This window comes from Phragmites australis, chromosome 6 (genome assembly GCF_958298935.1).
Source record: "Phragmites australis chromosome 6, lpPhrAust1.1, whole genome shotgun sequence".
Taxonomy (NCBI): Eukaryota; Viridiplantae; Streptophyta; class Magnoliopsida; order Poales; family Poaceae; genus Phragmites; species Phragmites australis.
Window position 1 is genome coordinate 45311911 of NC_084926.1, and position 16176 is coordinate 45328086.

Genomic DNA, 16176 nt, shown 5'->3' on the forward strand with positions numbered 1-16176 from the left:
ACTTTAATCTTCTTCTGCAATGCTTTTGGCCCAAGTGATGGATCTTCTCTAAGCCATTCAGTAACTACTTCTGCCACCCACTTCCTCTTAACATTTTTCACTTTTCCACTTCTTGTTATACTTGCACAGTCATGGGCTTCTGGGAGCATCTTCACCTGCATGCAACAAACATGACATCGATTAATTGGATTGCTTTTTTAGTTCAATAGAAACATTGCAATTACAAAGTACCTGAAATGTGCGGCCATCTTTCATTGTTGATACACGAATCCTCCACTTGCAACCTTCTAGAGAACAGGAGGCCCTAAATCTATTAGGCTCGCTCTTTTTAGTGTCAAAAAAATTCCTTTGTGATGGCATAATGTGCAAGATCCATCCTAAATTCATCTACATATGAAAATATAGTCCCTACATCCATGCTTGGGTTCTCCCTATCATAGTGTATCACAAGCTATTCAAAGTCCTTAGAGGTTCTCACCCTATCTTCATCTTCCTCAGCATCCTCATCCTTTTGTGGTATACCAGGTGGTAATGCAGGGCCAGATTGTACAATAGGAGCTACAGGTGGTGCAACATGAGCTGGTTTTGCAGGTGCCACAACAGCAATATGTGGAACAATAGTACCATGTCCTACAACAGGAACATGTGCTTCACTATCTGAGTGCATGCCCTCGTCATCTAGACCTACATGGCCATCCTTTGGATTCCCAGGAACCTTCTTCACTTTGGAACTACTAGGTTCACTGGGTTTGCTTTGCTTGCTTGGCTTACTAGCTTCAACTCGTCGACTGGCCACATCAATTTGGTTTGGCTAAACCAAGCTAGGAGTAGGAGTCGTCGATCCCTCGGGCCAAACGGTAACTTCTACTATCTTATCACTAGAGTGGATGTCATATATGGGCATCAGGTCAGCATCACTGTTAACATCATAGAATAACTTTTGCACACTATCAAAGTATTGCATGCTAGCAGCACAGGTTACTCCCCAAGGCCACTTGTCCCATATTTCCTCAATAAGATCAGTGCAATTTGTCAAATCTTTGTCTACCGCATGCTTGATCAAAAAAAGTTGTAATCAACCCTACAACCAGGACACACAACAATCCTAATCTTAAGTAGAAACACTGAAGCCTCATCCACCCAGAGCCAAAACATCACATCGAGCATGAATAAGCATGATATCTAACAAGTGACTCCATGGATGGCATCTAGTAGATGGGAATCTCGAATACATACCATTCCGGTAGCGCCTCCCTTCTCATCTTCATGCCGCCAGGACTCCTCGAATTTGGGGGCGATTTGCCCATACCCGATTCCTTACCAGTTGTGTGGGAGGTAGGCGGGTAGCAAGGGCTCACCTGTCTCATGTCACGCCATGGAGCTCACTTGTGCCGCGCTCCAGAGTGGCCTGGGTCGGGGGTGGGTTCATGGAGGAGGGGCACCTCAGGTCAAAGAAGCCACGGTGCCGAGGAAGGTAGCGGTGGAGGCGGTGGCGAGGGATCTGGCCAAGCTTTAGGCCATGGGGCTTGTCATTAGGGACCCTCGATTTGGGGGTGATTCAAGGGGAGGGGGAGAGGATGAAATTTCTAGGGTTTACAGTTTTTGTGCGGTTCAGCTGAGGCTCTACTCAATGGCATCGATGGGGTGCGAAGGGAAGAAGAAAGATGTCGTATGTGTCAAGCCCTCTTTCGTAGACACTCCAAAAGAGAAAGAATTTGTATGCGTAGTGAAAGTTAATTTTTATAGGTGGAAGTCGTGGGACTAGATTTCTGGCTTAGAATAGATTGCATTGGTGTGCACATACAAAATCCTGTATTCTCTCTTTTGGAGAATATAAACATTGACTTGTCTTGTTCCCAATAAAGGAAATATTGTATTCTCTCTTTTTCGTAGAATATAAACATTGACTTGTCTTGTTTTCAATAAAGGAGTTATATAAAATCGTGGTCCCCGTTTCTGCTTGACACCTCCACACGTAGAGTCTTCTTCCTTCTTCCTTCTCCTTACGTCTGCTTATTATACAGCCTCCTCTGTAGTTTGTGTTGCTTGCTTGGATATTTCGTCCAATATAATATTTGATGGAGAAGTAGGATGTGCCTCCTTGGTCTTTGCCCAAAGGACGAAGTATAACCCCGTAACCACAAGAGCAGAGCCCAGCACACTGGAGAATCAAATCACACAAATTATCTCTAATTCAGAATGAATTCAGTGAAGTTGTTATCCCATATATATGATTTGAGTTGACTATGAAAATGAAATAAGCACATGGAGTAACTAACTGTGATGCATACCTTCCAACATGGAGTTGTTCGTGGAGGACAACGATGTTGACACCACCTGCTATCAGTTGGATCAGAGGCGTGAATGCAGTGGTGAAGACTGGTCCTCTTTGCTCGATGCACCAAGACATGGCCAAAAATCCTATCCCAGATCCCATTATCCCCTAAGAGAGAACACGCAACATGATTTTTCTTTGTTAAGAAATGGTTCGATCATCCAACAATATTAATTATTGTAACATGTAATTTGCTCTTAGATAATTGATCAGTCATTTGATTCTTATCCTAAAGAAAACTTCTACTATTGATTTCTTCTCCTAACAAATTAAAACTAGTAGCAATGATCTTGCTTACCACAAACAGCACAGTGATGATCTGAAGCTTGGTTCTTAGGATCCACACTGAGAAGTTCTTCTCCGTAGCTAGCCCCACTGCAGCCATCTGAAGGAAGCTGAGCAAGAACATGAAGGCAGTCCCAGAATAGAGTGCTGGGTACTTCTTGCCAATCCTTGACTGGAGGATGAACCAAAAGGACCAACATGCTGACCCAGCCAGAAGGGCCAGGGACCCAATCATCCAGCTATGTGCACCATGGGGTGTTGGCGTCCCAGCTGCAAGCTCCATTGGTGAAGAAGAGGATTTGGTCAGTGATGGACCTTGGTAGAGTGCAAGGAGGATTGCTCCTGAAAACCCTACTGTTGTCCCAATCACCTTTGCTATGCCAGCTCCAGTCTTCGGGTCTAGCTTTTCCATCCTGCAGCAGTTATAGCAAAGTTTTACATTGCCTTTTTTTTACTGGCACCAATGCACGCAACATATATAGAACTTGAAAGAGTAAAAAATAGCAGCATGCATGGTAGCATATCTGTGCAAAGTAAAAGGTGAAAAGAAATACCCAAAAGGAAGCGCCACAATGAAAGTAAACATGGGAGTCATGTTGATGAAGGCACAAGCGAATGTTGCTGTGGTGTATTGTAGCCCCACGAAAAATAGCCACTGGGTAAGTGAGGCACTGCAAGTGCAGCAACAAGAGAAATTAGCACATGCATGTTGAAAGCACCAAGAATGATGATGATGCATGCATAGTTACATGTATATATCACTTACCCGAGCACTGCACTGAAGAAGAGATACACAAAGATCTCAGCTGTCAGCTTGGGTCTTGTCTTCCTACATGTACGCATCACATATGTAGGTGAGAAATCAATCAAGATGTGCATATATCCTTGTAGCCTTTTCCATTCTCTACCGAAATTTCCAACTTTGATACAAGCACAGTCAGAATCATATATGATACACCTCCAGTACATGTCACAATCAAACATATAAGATATATCCTGAGAGAGCACATATATATACCTCTCTCGGAAGTAGGCAATTGGGGCGAGGAAGAGGAAGGCCGTGAGCTGGCGAAGTGTGATGAGGACAGTGGTGTGCATGCCTTGGTTGAAAGCCATCTTTGTCAGTGTGTTGAGCACGGCAAACACAACAACAACCGCCAACATTGTGGCCGTAGGCTTGCAATCACCCCAAACATAACGCCCCATCGATCTCTAACCAAATGATCGAGCCAGCAGGTTGATATCTATCTATGATCGATGCGAATCGAGCCAAGTAGTGATGCTAACCAATAGCTGTGCTGCATTACAGTAGAAGGTAGAAGCTCTGTCTCCAATCTGAAGCCCCTTACATCACGCACTCATGCAGTATGCTATTTATGGTCATGGCCTCCAAGCAATCCAGGGGATGAGACCAGTATTTTGCTTTATGTGCACTCAAGAATGATACCATGAAGATAGTATATAAATATTTGCTGGCCCAGAATCAGCATTAGTTTTCTAGACCATTCAAATGGAAGAACCTATCTGCCAAAAGAATTGGTTATTGGGAGAATTTTGTGCATGTCACTTTATGCTACAAAGAGGGAAAAGAAGGTCGGATGCTTTGGAAAAGCTAACCTCAAATTACATATAACAAAGATTATATCGAACAAATTAAATGTTTGAGATTTATATGCGTCATCTTTTTTAGAAACACAGAGCACAACCCCGTTTCAATATTCTTAAAATGAAACCAATTTATATTTATGCTCTATCTGGTACAACCAAGTAAAGCCTTGTCTGAGCCCTCTGCGTACAATGCAAACCACAAAATTAAACGGGAAGCACCTTTCAGTGATCTCTTTACTCATTCAGGTAAAAGGTATGTTTGGAGAGTTTTTAATTTTTCAAAGAAATCATTGAGTGACAACATCAATACACGGATCGATCCTAACTTGAGTTGCTATTTTTCAGATTGAGCAGTCTTAAAAGATACTTCCTCCGGTCTAAAATAAGTGTCCTTTTAGGCTACGTGCGGTTAATATTGTTAAACTTTAGCTATAAATTATTTTTTATGTATTGAGCTTGGATATTTGAAAATAACACGAGTAGATTTGTCTCAAAAAATACTTTTATAGTAACATATTTTTGCTATGTTTTATTAATATATTATAACAAAAAATAGTAATCAAAATTGTATTTTAGGGACCGTGTCGATGTACAGAACGACACTTATTTCAAATTGGAGGGAGTATATAGCATAAGTTTTTTATGATATGAAAATCCAAGTATACATATCAATAAATGTGAGGCTGGACAACATGCCAGCTGTTGCTGGTTAACAAAGGTTATATATAGAAGAACAAGCAAAAGAACAATAATCAGAAGAGGAAAGTAGAAACAAAGAATGAAACAAAATGCAAATATATATCGTCCTATATGTGCACGGCTGGGCCTCTTCTTCAAAGGCATCCAATGCGCTTTGTCCATCCATTTGATCGGATGGGATGTGTCATCTGCGAGCTTTTTTTTTAGAGCTGTGTGATATTCTGCATTTCACCAGGCTTAACACATGGGCGACCAAGGATCAATAAATTGAAGACAAGGATCACTTTTCTTGCTCCATTGATTTCCTTGGCTGGTAAATTAAAAGCAATGGTGTCAACTCGGTCATATTTTGTAGCGTCATTAACGTTCTGATCTTTTATGCTCTTACAATTAGATATTAAAGAAAAAATGGATCAGGCATCGTGTCGATCAGCGATTGTACAGTAAGATACAGCCAACTAAAAACAGCATCTCAACTAGCTCTGACTAAAAGTAAAAAAAAAAAAAAGACAGACAAATTAAAAAGGCATGCAAGTCAAATGCAACAGTTTAACGCTTTTCGTTGGTGACATGCAAATATGATGCTTCCGGCGTGACGCGAGCAGAATTATTCATGCATTACAAATTACGAGTAATAAGCTAGAATTGATGCTGTTACCGACACCAAGAAATGGTTTGCAAAGCTAGCAGAGGAAAAGCAGGCATTCGATCCGGCCTCTCTCTCTCTCTCTCTAAGAACAGAATAGATCATCATATTTAAATTACTTGGAATCAAATGATAGATGAGAAGTGAGACATGAAAGAGCACTCTGAAGTAATTCTTTTGACCGGGCCAATGATAAACAAGTGTGTGTATACACGCGACCCGTCGTTAGAAAAGTACGTAGTGCAATGTTTGACGTACGTACTCGTGGAACTAGTTTAACATCGTCAGAGAGACGAATTATTCCTTGGCATCTTTAATTTTCCCACACTAGTACAAAAATTATTTAGTAGGATGTTCATATACAAACATTTACTTAGAGTCATTTGTGCAAAAGATATCAAGACGGTTCTAAACTAGAATCGTTTGAAAAATGATATGGGTAGTTTTCTTGAAGTGGAACGCTTTAGTACAAAAGGTTCGTATTTAAAATCTGTCTATACTAATAATACAAACGACTCTAAAATATGACTGTCTGTATAAATGACGTAGTTCAGACGGTTCTGAAATCGTGCGTCCCGCTTTAACACGCCCCATTCATCAACGATGGAGACGCCATCACGCTCCGCCCCTTCTATACAGCTACAAACCCTAACCCTTCCCTACTCCTTCATCCATCCCTAAATCCTCCTCCTCCTCTCCCCCCTCCCCCCGCCACCACCGCAACACAACAAGGAGAAGAAGATGAGGGAGATCCTCCACATCCAGGGAGCCCAGTGCGGTAACCAGATTAGCGCCAAGTTCTGGGAGGTCGCCCGCGCCGAGCACGGCATCGACGCCATTGGTAGCTACGGCAGTGACTCCAACCTCCAACTCGAGCACCTCAACATCTACTTCAACGAGGCCTCATGCGGCCACTTCGTGCCCTACGTCGTCCTTATGGACCTCGAGCTCGGCACCATGGACTCTGTCTGCTACGGACCTTACGGCAACATCTTCCGCCCCGACAACTTCGTCTTCGGTCAATCGGGCGCCAGCAACAACTGGGCCAAGGGCCACTACACTGAGGGCGCTGAGCTCATCGACTCCGTGTGCAAGAAGGCTGAGAATGCGATTATCTCCAGGGTCAGCCCTTTCCTCTCCTACTACTTCTCTGCTCCTTCCAGATCCACCTAGATCTGCTACATCTCTCCCACAGCCTCACGGATCTGAATGGATCTGCTCACAGGCTTCCAGATCTGTCTAGATCTGCTACATCTCTCCCTCTTAATGCACCAGCTCATCGAGAACGCCGCCGAGTGCATGGTGCTCTACTATGGGACTGTTTGTTTCAGCTAGAGATTCTGAAAAACAGCTTATAAAAGCTGGATTGTTAAAAGCTGGATTTTGAAAAGTTAGATTGTGAAAAGCTTTTAGACTGTAGATTCTAAAAAAATTTAATGGACAGTTTAGTAAAATAAACTTTCACAATCTATCAAAAGCTGAGGAAAATCAGCTTCTCAGATTCTCACAATCCAACCAGCAGATTTTAAAAAGCTATAACCAAAAGCTGCCTGTTTGTTTCAGCTTCGGATTATAAAAACTGAAAGCCAAAATCCGAAGCTGAGACAAACAGGACCTATATCTATTTCCGCACGCTCAAGCTCACAACCCCCAACTGTAAGTACTTTTTTTGGCCCTTTTCTGTTGCTTGCTTTCTCCTTACTCCTGTGCCTATGTGCTTCGGTTGCTCTCCATCCAGGAGATGTTCCACCATGGTTGAGCGTTCCAAAATCATCCACGTGCCCTTGTTCTGCACAGCTGGAGGCGTCGCCGCCTATAAAATGGAGTACTTTGTTCTTGTGCACGGTGCTAGCCACGACGCATGGTGCTGGTTCAAGCTTTTGTGCCTGCTCTTGGGCTCCGGCCACGGCATCTCCTGCCTCGGCCTCACCAGAGCCGCAGGCAGCCGTGTCAACCCCAACCACGTCTGATGCATTTGTTCAGAGACAAGATCAAGCAAGCGATCTTCATAGCAGCAACCATGCTCCCGTTTGGCTACCAAACAGAACAAGGCATCAAAGATGTGATTCAATTTCTGTGTATGTTCACTCGAGTAGGGAATCGATGCGACCGTCCATGTATAGTGTGGTTTTATGTATTTATTTTTATCTATGTAGTTCGTGCATGTATAGTGATCCGTCAATTATCAAAGTATGGGGTACAAAAAAATTTTGGTATTTTTCTTAGTACAAACTATTCTAAATTGGAACCGTATGTACTAATCATCTATACAGATAGTTCTAAACTGGAATCATCTGTACTAATCATTTATCCAAATGATTCTAAAATATTAGAACCGTCTGTACAAATTATTAGTATAGGCGGTTTCAGTATAGAACCATCTGTAAAAATTATTTGCTCAGAAGGTTCAAAACCTATTTGTATAAATCTAATTTGTATAGAATCTTTTCTACAGATGGTTCAAAACGATGTATCGTATGGGGTTTTTGAACCGTCTGTACAAATATCTTCTCTAGTAGTGCCAAAAGATGTGTGTGGCACTTGATCTTTTTAGTAGCCATTGTGTCCTTTAAGAGTGTGATTGGTTTCCCATATAGGTGTTGACAGTAAGGATCTATATGTAGGTGGAGGGAAAGTATGCTGAGTAGAATCATATTTGTTGAAAAGAAGAGAATTTGGTTGATTATATATTTCTAGACAGGCTGAGTTGATCTTCTGTTTAGTTGATCGAATTTGAGACCGCATGAGCTGATGCAAGAGTTGAGACTGTGATTGGTTACTCGCATGAAGATGATTTTAGGACACTAACAAATAAGTCCGCCTGCATGAGCAGATGTAGGAGCTTGCATCCGCCTGGCTAGATTGCGGAGGGAAGCTCGAATCTAGCATCCCTCTCGGACCAGGCTGTGGGCGTATATTTGCATCTGTTGAGCCAAGCTAGAACAGTGCATACGGGCAATCAAACACATTTCTCCCTGAGATTATATGCATCTACCAAGCAGGTTGCTCATATGGACAACTAATCATACTCTAAATATCAACTGGTATGTTTGTGCACACGTAAGTGGAGAATATTTCCATTTTCTCATAATTTTTTCTTTAAAAAATCCTCATAACTTTTGTTGTCGTTTAGAAGAAGAAATAAACTTCTAAATAAACTTAATTTGCAGCCACTACTTAGTTAGTGTTTGGTTTCCTGTATAGGGTGGTACATATATGTGATGATGCAGGATATGTTATCATCCCCATATTTGGTTGGATGAATAATACCAACTTGTCCAGGCTAAGGTGATATATATTTTAGGAATATTTTATCAAGATGTTGAACCATCTCATACAGAGAAATTGGCTAAACAACCTCATAAAGGCTCCGTAAGTTCATGTAATTACATATACTTAGTGATGATTAGTGTGTATTAATGAGAATTAAGAACAACTAACTATGCATTAGTTAAAATTAGACATTATTAGCCATAATTAAGTATTAATGTGGGTAATTAGTGATGAACAGTGACATGTTAAGTTATAATTAATTGTAATTAGTAAATATTAATATTAATTAGAATAATTTGTTGGTAATTATAATTATAAAATTATTATACTATAAAGAAATTAAGTTATAAATAGATATAATACTTATCTTTTTAGCAACTAAACACATTCATAGATGCATTATATACATCTAACCAAACTGGGAGACCCAACCAAATTACACACAGCTTAATCGACAATTAAGTCAATTAAAATAAAAGTAATTCCGACAGTCTCGATATATACTCAATAAAATCTAATATCACAGCATATACCGTTTACAACATAGTTCCATCACAAGATATGAACATAGTACAAATGTTTTAACTTTTATTGCAGACCTTGTTTCAAATTCTAGTTTCTACTTTGATTAGAGTTTTCATACGTAGTGAAAAGATATTAATAAAATAAAAGACCAATGGTACCATTGCCCATAAGGCACCACCGAGACTAGCTCAGACATTCGATCTTTACTCCTAGCCATCTCCAACATCGTAGGATAAAAGTACCCGTAAACCAATTCGTCGCTACCTGCATCAACTTAAGGGCGGTACCATGAGTACAAAGGTACTTGCAATACTTACACAATATAGGTATATACTATCCTGACTCAAGGATAATGCATTGTGTTAATAGCAAGGAATAGCCATATAGTTAAGTTAACTCAGCAGAAAGTACTTTAACCAATGTAATGACGTAAACAACTAGCATTGACTGACATTAAACATAAACTTCAATAAAGTAAACTTGCTTATCTCAATTGAGTACCAGCACATGCTTCTCCCAGAAGCCTACATACTTTCCATTTCTTTTCCCTAACCTAATCGAAACTCTATCATATTGCTCGATGAAACTTAAGCATGCTAATGACTAAGAGTGCGGCAATTTAAAATGTTCTTACACTCTGCTGGGGTACATCTTTACCCACACGACTCGAGTCCATCCTCTTAGCCCCTGAGATAACATTTCTCATACCCGGAATCACCCACTTACACATGCCCTTATGGCACTTGGGTTATCGCGAGAGTGTCCTCGACACCTCTAGCTCCTCGCTACCTTGCATCTCCTCGTACTTTTCTTCACGTCATAGGATCATAAGTCAAGCGCCAGCACGACATACAATAATTGACTTATCTTACCATTAGATCGATATGTGGAAGTATAGAAAGTGCTTAAGCCAAAAAACACCATGGACAGCGATTAAACGATGTAAGTGGTCTATTGCACCTGGGTCTCCTCTCTCGAACTTCTCCTAGCACCCGCTCACATCTCGTCTTGATTTTTCCAACTCATTATCCCAACATATCATTTCTTTGTAACTGTAGTTGAAATTCCCGCAGCTCGTGAACGACGGTGACATCCATCGCTCGACTTTTACCGATGACCTATGCAAGGCTAAACAATTACTACATCACTTTTAAGTTGGACCATGTCATGAAAAATACCCAAGCTACAAGGATCAACTTTGTCAAGATAGATACGATGCAATAAATAGGATCTACCCGATTCCCGACATCGACTCCTTATCACATGCATCTACGACATATAACAAAATGTAACAGATTTACCAACTATTCACCAAAACATAGGAGAGATATGATAGATGATTGCTTGATGCCTGCCTGATGCTTTCTGCGTAGTACTCACAGAACTCCGCGGGTTTGTTCCTAAGTTCAATCACGCGACACTTCGAAACATTGGTTTCTAAATAAAGATGACAGCGCATTGCAATAAGTATGATGACATACAATAAAGGAGTTTCTACAGTGTATGACAACCGTGGAGATGCAATGCATCATGTCTTGGATTGATAGCATAAAGAATTTCTCTTAATTTGGATTATTGCTAATTGATTTATCAATTTCCTAGATGGTTTAAGCTTAGCTCAAAGTGTAAACCTAATTAGAGAATTGATTATTCTTAACATGACGGTGGGTATTTTTAACGAACAGGGAAATTATAAAAAGTTTAACGAAATTAGTTTCACTATTTTTGGAATTATATTTTTTTTTTTATGTATTTTACAAGTTTCAGCCAATTTGATAGTTGAACAATAAATCAATTTCGCACTTTCTAGATTAACTGAATTAGAAAGTGCCTAAATACCTTTTGCACCTGGGCTTGAGCTAGCCTCAGACATGGAAGTGGGGCCGGGCACTTGACTTCGGTCAAAAACGACCCCACGACCGGCTCGCACAGTGGCGAGCACACGGCGGTGACACTGGCTGAGCTCGCTGGCGGTGAACGACGGCGAACCATGGCCAGCGGAGGGTAGCAATGGCGTCATCGCAAGCACGTGATCCCATCTGAGGCACAGATGGATGACCACAACAACAATCGAAAAGCGGTCAGTGGCGGCACACAGCTCACCGTGTTTTCAGTTGGGCTGGAAAGGCAGAGTGGTGGCGGGTCAATAGTGGGGTGGCGGAGGAGGCCGCTAGAGCTGAAGAAGATGAAGAAAAAAGCTAGAGCAATGCTGCTGATTAAAAAAGCTAGCTGCATGCATGCAGAGAAGGCCCACGGCATTATTGCAAGAGGTAGAGGCGGGAATTGGGCCTAATGAGCTCCACAGTCCATTTCCCTCATTTTCGTGTGATAAATACATTGTCTTGTGATGTGCGTTGTAAGAGGTGCAAACTGGCGTTAATATAAGCCAAGGGCGCGACACTGTTGAGGACATCACTGTTTTACACAGTAAACAGGCGAGGCCATTCCAGCTCTCGTGCCCGAATCCCGGCTCTCTCTCTCTCTCTCTCTCTCTCTCTCTCTCTCTCATTACCCAAATCCTCTTCCTGATCGCATTCTCTGTTTGTTCTCTGTCTGATCTTCAGTCTGAGTGAGCCCCGATCGCCCATCACCGCGCAGGTTCGTCACAGACCACGGCAAGGGACCAAAAAATATTGGTGGTAGTCCTAGAATATGCGCCATCAAAAAAATTGACCACCAATATATTTAAAACTACCAAGGATTCACTATGTGAAAATTGTATTACTAGATTTGTCTCTAGAAACACATTCATAAAAGTATAATTTTATATTTGAATAAAGTTAGAAAAACCAGTGGTAAAGTCGCTTCTTGGAGACAGTAACAAGTCAAAACGTCATAATAAAAAAGAACGGAGTGAGTAACATTTAAGTGGTTGACGATGTGGAATTGTGATCCCCGGTTGTCACTTTTTAGTTTTGATTTCCCTAGGCAGCATTGTGACTATGTTTGATTAAGTTTCTGTTGGCTTTTATTACTCAAAAGTAGAAAGTTAGATTAAATAGTCTGTTTCTAAAAATAGTTTCTAAGAAGTAAATACTATTATTATTACTAAAAGCTAGAAACTGATTTGGAGGAGCTTTTATAGCTTCCGAGAGATAATGTTTTGAGAGGTACTACATATATTATACTTCCTCCGATTATAAATATAGATCGTTTTAGATTTGTACACAAGGATTAAGAAAGTAGATCAAATGATCTTGTTGCCCTTTATTTATTCTGCATTGAAAAAGATAACTCATTCATTTGTGAGAATGGTAGTATTTATTAAACAAGAATAAGATATGAACAAAAGAGAAAAAATACATAGAAGCTTGAGAATGACTTATATTTAGAGAATAGTTGAGGAGGCTAAAACGACCTACATTTGTAATCAGATGGAGTATATTTTATCCGCATCAAAACCCAATTCAAAAATAATTTTTCTATAAGCAGCTATTCAGCGGTAGTTTTTAAAAGCACCTTTTAGAAAAATCTCGATCCAAGCAAACATGCTCTGAAATTTGTGTAGGAGCTAATCATGTAAGGCAGGTGCAGAATTGGCCCACCTTTGTAGGGTCTATTTGTTTTAGTTTGAAATTATGATAATTTAATACAGTTTGTAGAATTTGTGAAAGGTTCTTTTTATTATATTATGGATTATAAGATTTTATAGTATAACATACCTTATGGACGGTAAGAATTAACTTTTTTTCTTCTTAAAGTTAGAATTGATAATCAGAATAAAAACAAACCGTTTGCCTTTTTTTTCCACATGGCACGATCTTATTGATTAACGGTACAAGCCAGCCTAGGAGACTGAAAACGGTAGATTGTAGCAGTTGGGGTGTGGTGTAGGATGGAGGGGGGAGTGCACCACTGTCCACTTGCTCCTCATCTCGTTTCCCTTCCACTCGATCACTCCGCGCCGCACCGCAACCCAATCCTCTCCTTTCTCTCCTCTCCTCTCCTCTCCTCTAGCTTTCCTTCCTTCTCTTCAACACCTCACCTCCATTCTCCACAGTCTCTCTCTCCTCCCTCCACCTCTCGGCACGCACAGCCACGTACCTTGCTGCATATAGCTTGCCAGCCGCCGCCATGGCCGCCGTCACCGCCGCGGCCGTGTCGCTATCCTCCTCCCCTGCCAAGGCTGCTGCACCGTCCCCGTCATGCAGCCACTTCCTGGCTTACCCGCGCGTGGCCGCGCGCAATGCCCGGGCGGTACGGGTGCAAGTTTCGACGACGGAGACGACCGAGGCGGCGCCGGCGCCGGTGAAGAAGGAGAAGATCTCCAAGAAGCAGGACGAAGGGGTGGCGACCAACACGTACAGGCCCAAGGAGCCGTACGTGGGCAGGTGCCTGCTCAACACCAGGATCACCGGCGACGACGCGCCCGGGGAGACATGGCACATGGTCTTCAGCACCGAAGGTATGCATATCAGTCAGCATGCGGATAATCTCTGGCCTTGTCGATCGATGCATATCATGGACCATCACAGCACAAGCTAGCTACAAACGACTTTTGGCGCGCAAATTCCATCGTTTCATGTGGGCTAGCTGGTCGTCGGAGTTTGAAATATCGATTACCCTAGCCAGTTGCAATTGCAAAGGTCGTTAATTTTCTATCAGCATCAAGTGCCACCCAAAGTTTTTTTATTTCAGATGTTCATGTAGTTCTAAACTTCTTTCTTCTTTAATGAATGGCAGCGCTTCTGCCCCTTCTTTTTTTTAAAAAAATAAATAAAGAATAGGTGTTCACCCCACTGTGTAATTGTAGACGGGAACACCGTGCATGTTTGAACCTCGTGATCTTGCTGTGTTCTGCAGGGAAGCTCCCGTACAGAGAAGGGCAGTCCATTGGCGTGATCGCTGACGGTGTCGACAAGAACGGCAAGCCACACAAGCTCAGGCTCTACTCCATCGCCAGCAGCGCCCTCGGAGATTTCGGTGACTCCAAGACGGTGAGTTCATTCTCGATTTCTTTCATCTGTTTCATTGCCGTTACAACAACAAAAACAAAAGCTTTATTGTGAAAGATCGCCGTAAAATTATTGGTACTTCAATTTGTCACACTTCCTAATGATCAGACGACTTAAATCTCAAACGATTCACAATCGACGATGTGAACACTCGCTGAAGAAGAATATGCGATGATGAGGTTAGGGGAGGAGGGTTAGTGTTCATGATGGATTCACCCGGGGTTGGGTTTAGAGGGATGCTTAGGGAGGTAGCGGGACTGGTGGTGGGTGATGGTGTGGTGATGCGGCGAAGCGGTGGTGGCGTCATTGGAGCCATGGGTGGCTTAAGGGGCGGGTGAGCCGTCGGAGACAGCAGGAAGCGGGTGGGGTAGGGGTGAGCGATGGGACGAGACGGAAGAAGAAACTTGTGCCGAAAGAAATACTGTCAGAAGGAAGAAGATTCAACGGTTGGTGGATTCTGATCCGATGGATGAGATTCGTCCACTGAAAAGATGCAAAAAAAAAGGCACTTAAAGGATAGCAATTCCCTTAAAATTTTAATCGGCAGGTGTCGCTTTGCGTGAAGAGGCTGGTTTACACAAATGATCAAGGGGAGATCGTCAAAGGAGTCTGCTCGAACTTCCTATGTCAGTATTCTTTTCGAATTTCTGTTCCTGTACAATAATTCGAGAATTGCCAAGTCTTTCAGATTATGAGGCAAACAGTTGAGTATTCAATAATCCTCTGCTGTGGAAATGGAAATGTAATGCTGCAGGTGACCTGAAGGCAGGCTCTGAAGTGAAGATCACAGGACCAGTTGGTAAGGAGATGCTCATGCCCAAGGACCCCAATGCCACTATCGTTATGGTGAGTCATTAAGGCGTGAATGGAATGTTTAATTTGTTTGTTTAGCTGTCTGATGCGTCACCAATTCATGATCCCTGCAACACTGACCAGAAACGAACATCTCATGTCATGCATCTGTGTTGTTTTGGGTACTTGGCAGCTTGCCACAGGTACCGGAATCGCTCCGTTCCGCTCATTCTTGTGGAAGATGTTCTTCGAGGAGCACGAGGACTACAAGGTAGGATATAATTCTAACCAAAATACAGAAAGATGGACTTGTGTTGACGAACAATGGGACGGACTAGTATATATCATGATGTCCTGTGCAGTTCAACGGTCTGGCATGGCTCTTCCTGGGAGTTCCTACAAGTAGCACTCTGCTCTACAAGGAGGAGCTGGAGAAGATGAAGGAGATGGCGCCGGAGAACTTCCGGCTGGACTTCGCAGTGAGCCGAGAGCAGACGAACGCGGCGGGGGAGAAGATGTACATCCAGACGCGGATGGCGGAGTACAAGGAGGAGCTGTGGCAGCTGCTCAAGAAGGACAACACCTACGTCTACATGTGCGGGCTCAAGGGCATGGAGAAGGGCATCGACGACATCATGGTCGACCTCGCAGCCAAAGACGGTACGTTTAGTCCTCCTCCTCCTCCTCTTCTTCTTCTCCCTTGAGTTATCATGCAACAAGTAACTGATCGAAGAAGCTTGCATTGTGTGGTTAATATATCATTCAGGGATTGACTGGTTTGAGTACAAGAAGCAGCTGAAGAAGGGTGAGCAATGGAACGTCGAAGTCTACTGATGGAATCGTCCATGCGTCGGCACACTATACTAGTCATCTTGCACAGGGATTTTGTTTTTGTTGTGCAAGCTCAACCTGCCTGCCTCTTGTATCCAATCTATTCATCATCAGATGCACCAGCAGCATGCATCCTCAGCTCAAGTGAACTGGGCTCAAATCAAATCAAATAAAATCAAACAAATCAAATCATTGTACATACTTAAATGTCATTTTACGGTCATCGG

General features: G+C 42.3%; 3 protein-coding genes across 3 annotated transcripts; 2 read left to right on the plus strand and 1 right to left on the minus strand.

The window, feature by feature from the left end:
• Nucleotides 1-1998: 1998 nt before the first annotated feature.
• On the minus strand, nucleotides 1999-4007 carry LOC133920740 (WAT1-related protein At3g30340-like). The gene is made up of 6 exons (XM_062365333.1): nucleotides 3639-4007; nucleotides 3387-3449; nucleotides 3175-3291; nucleotides 2634-3033; nucleotides 2292-2443; nucleotides 1999-2161 (listed from the first exon to the last, which is right to left on the minus strand). Exons 1-6 carry the CDS (start codon nucleotides 3824-3826, stop codon nucleotides 2017-2019), a joined length of 1065 nt encoding a protein of 354 aa, XP_062221317.1. The 5' UTR covers nucleotides 3827-4007; the 3' UTR covers nucleotides 1999-2016.
• Nucleotides 4008-6314: 2307 nt separating this feature from the next.
• LOC133920741 (tubulin beta-9 chain-like) lies at nucleotides 6315-6874 on the plus strand. The gene has a single exon (XM_062365334.1). It carries the CDS (start codon nucleotides 6315-6317, stop codon nucleotides 6744-6746), a length of 432 nt encoding a protein of 143 aa, XP_062221318.1. The 3' UTR covers nucleotides 6747-6874.
• A 6379-nt stretch (nucleotides 6875-13253) lies between these two features.
• Nucleotides 13254-16148, plus strand: LOC133922876 (ferredoxin--NADP reductase, leaf isozyme 1, chloroplastic-like). The gene is made up of 7 exons (XM_062368402.1): nucleotides 13254-13776; nucleotides 14175-14308; nucleotides 14874-14952; nucleotides 15081-15172; nucleotides 15312-15389; nucleotides 15481-15778; nucleotides 15885-16148. Exons 1-7 carry the CDS (start codon nucleotides 13446-13448, stop codon nucleotides 15950-15952), a joined length of 1080 nt encoding a protein of 359 aa, XP_062224386.1. The 5' UTR covers nucleotides 13254-13445; the 3' UTR covers nucleotides 15953-16148.
• Nucleotides 16149-16176: the final 28 nt, after the last annotated feature.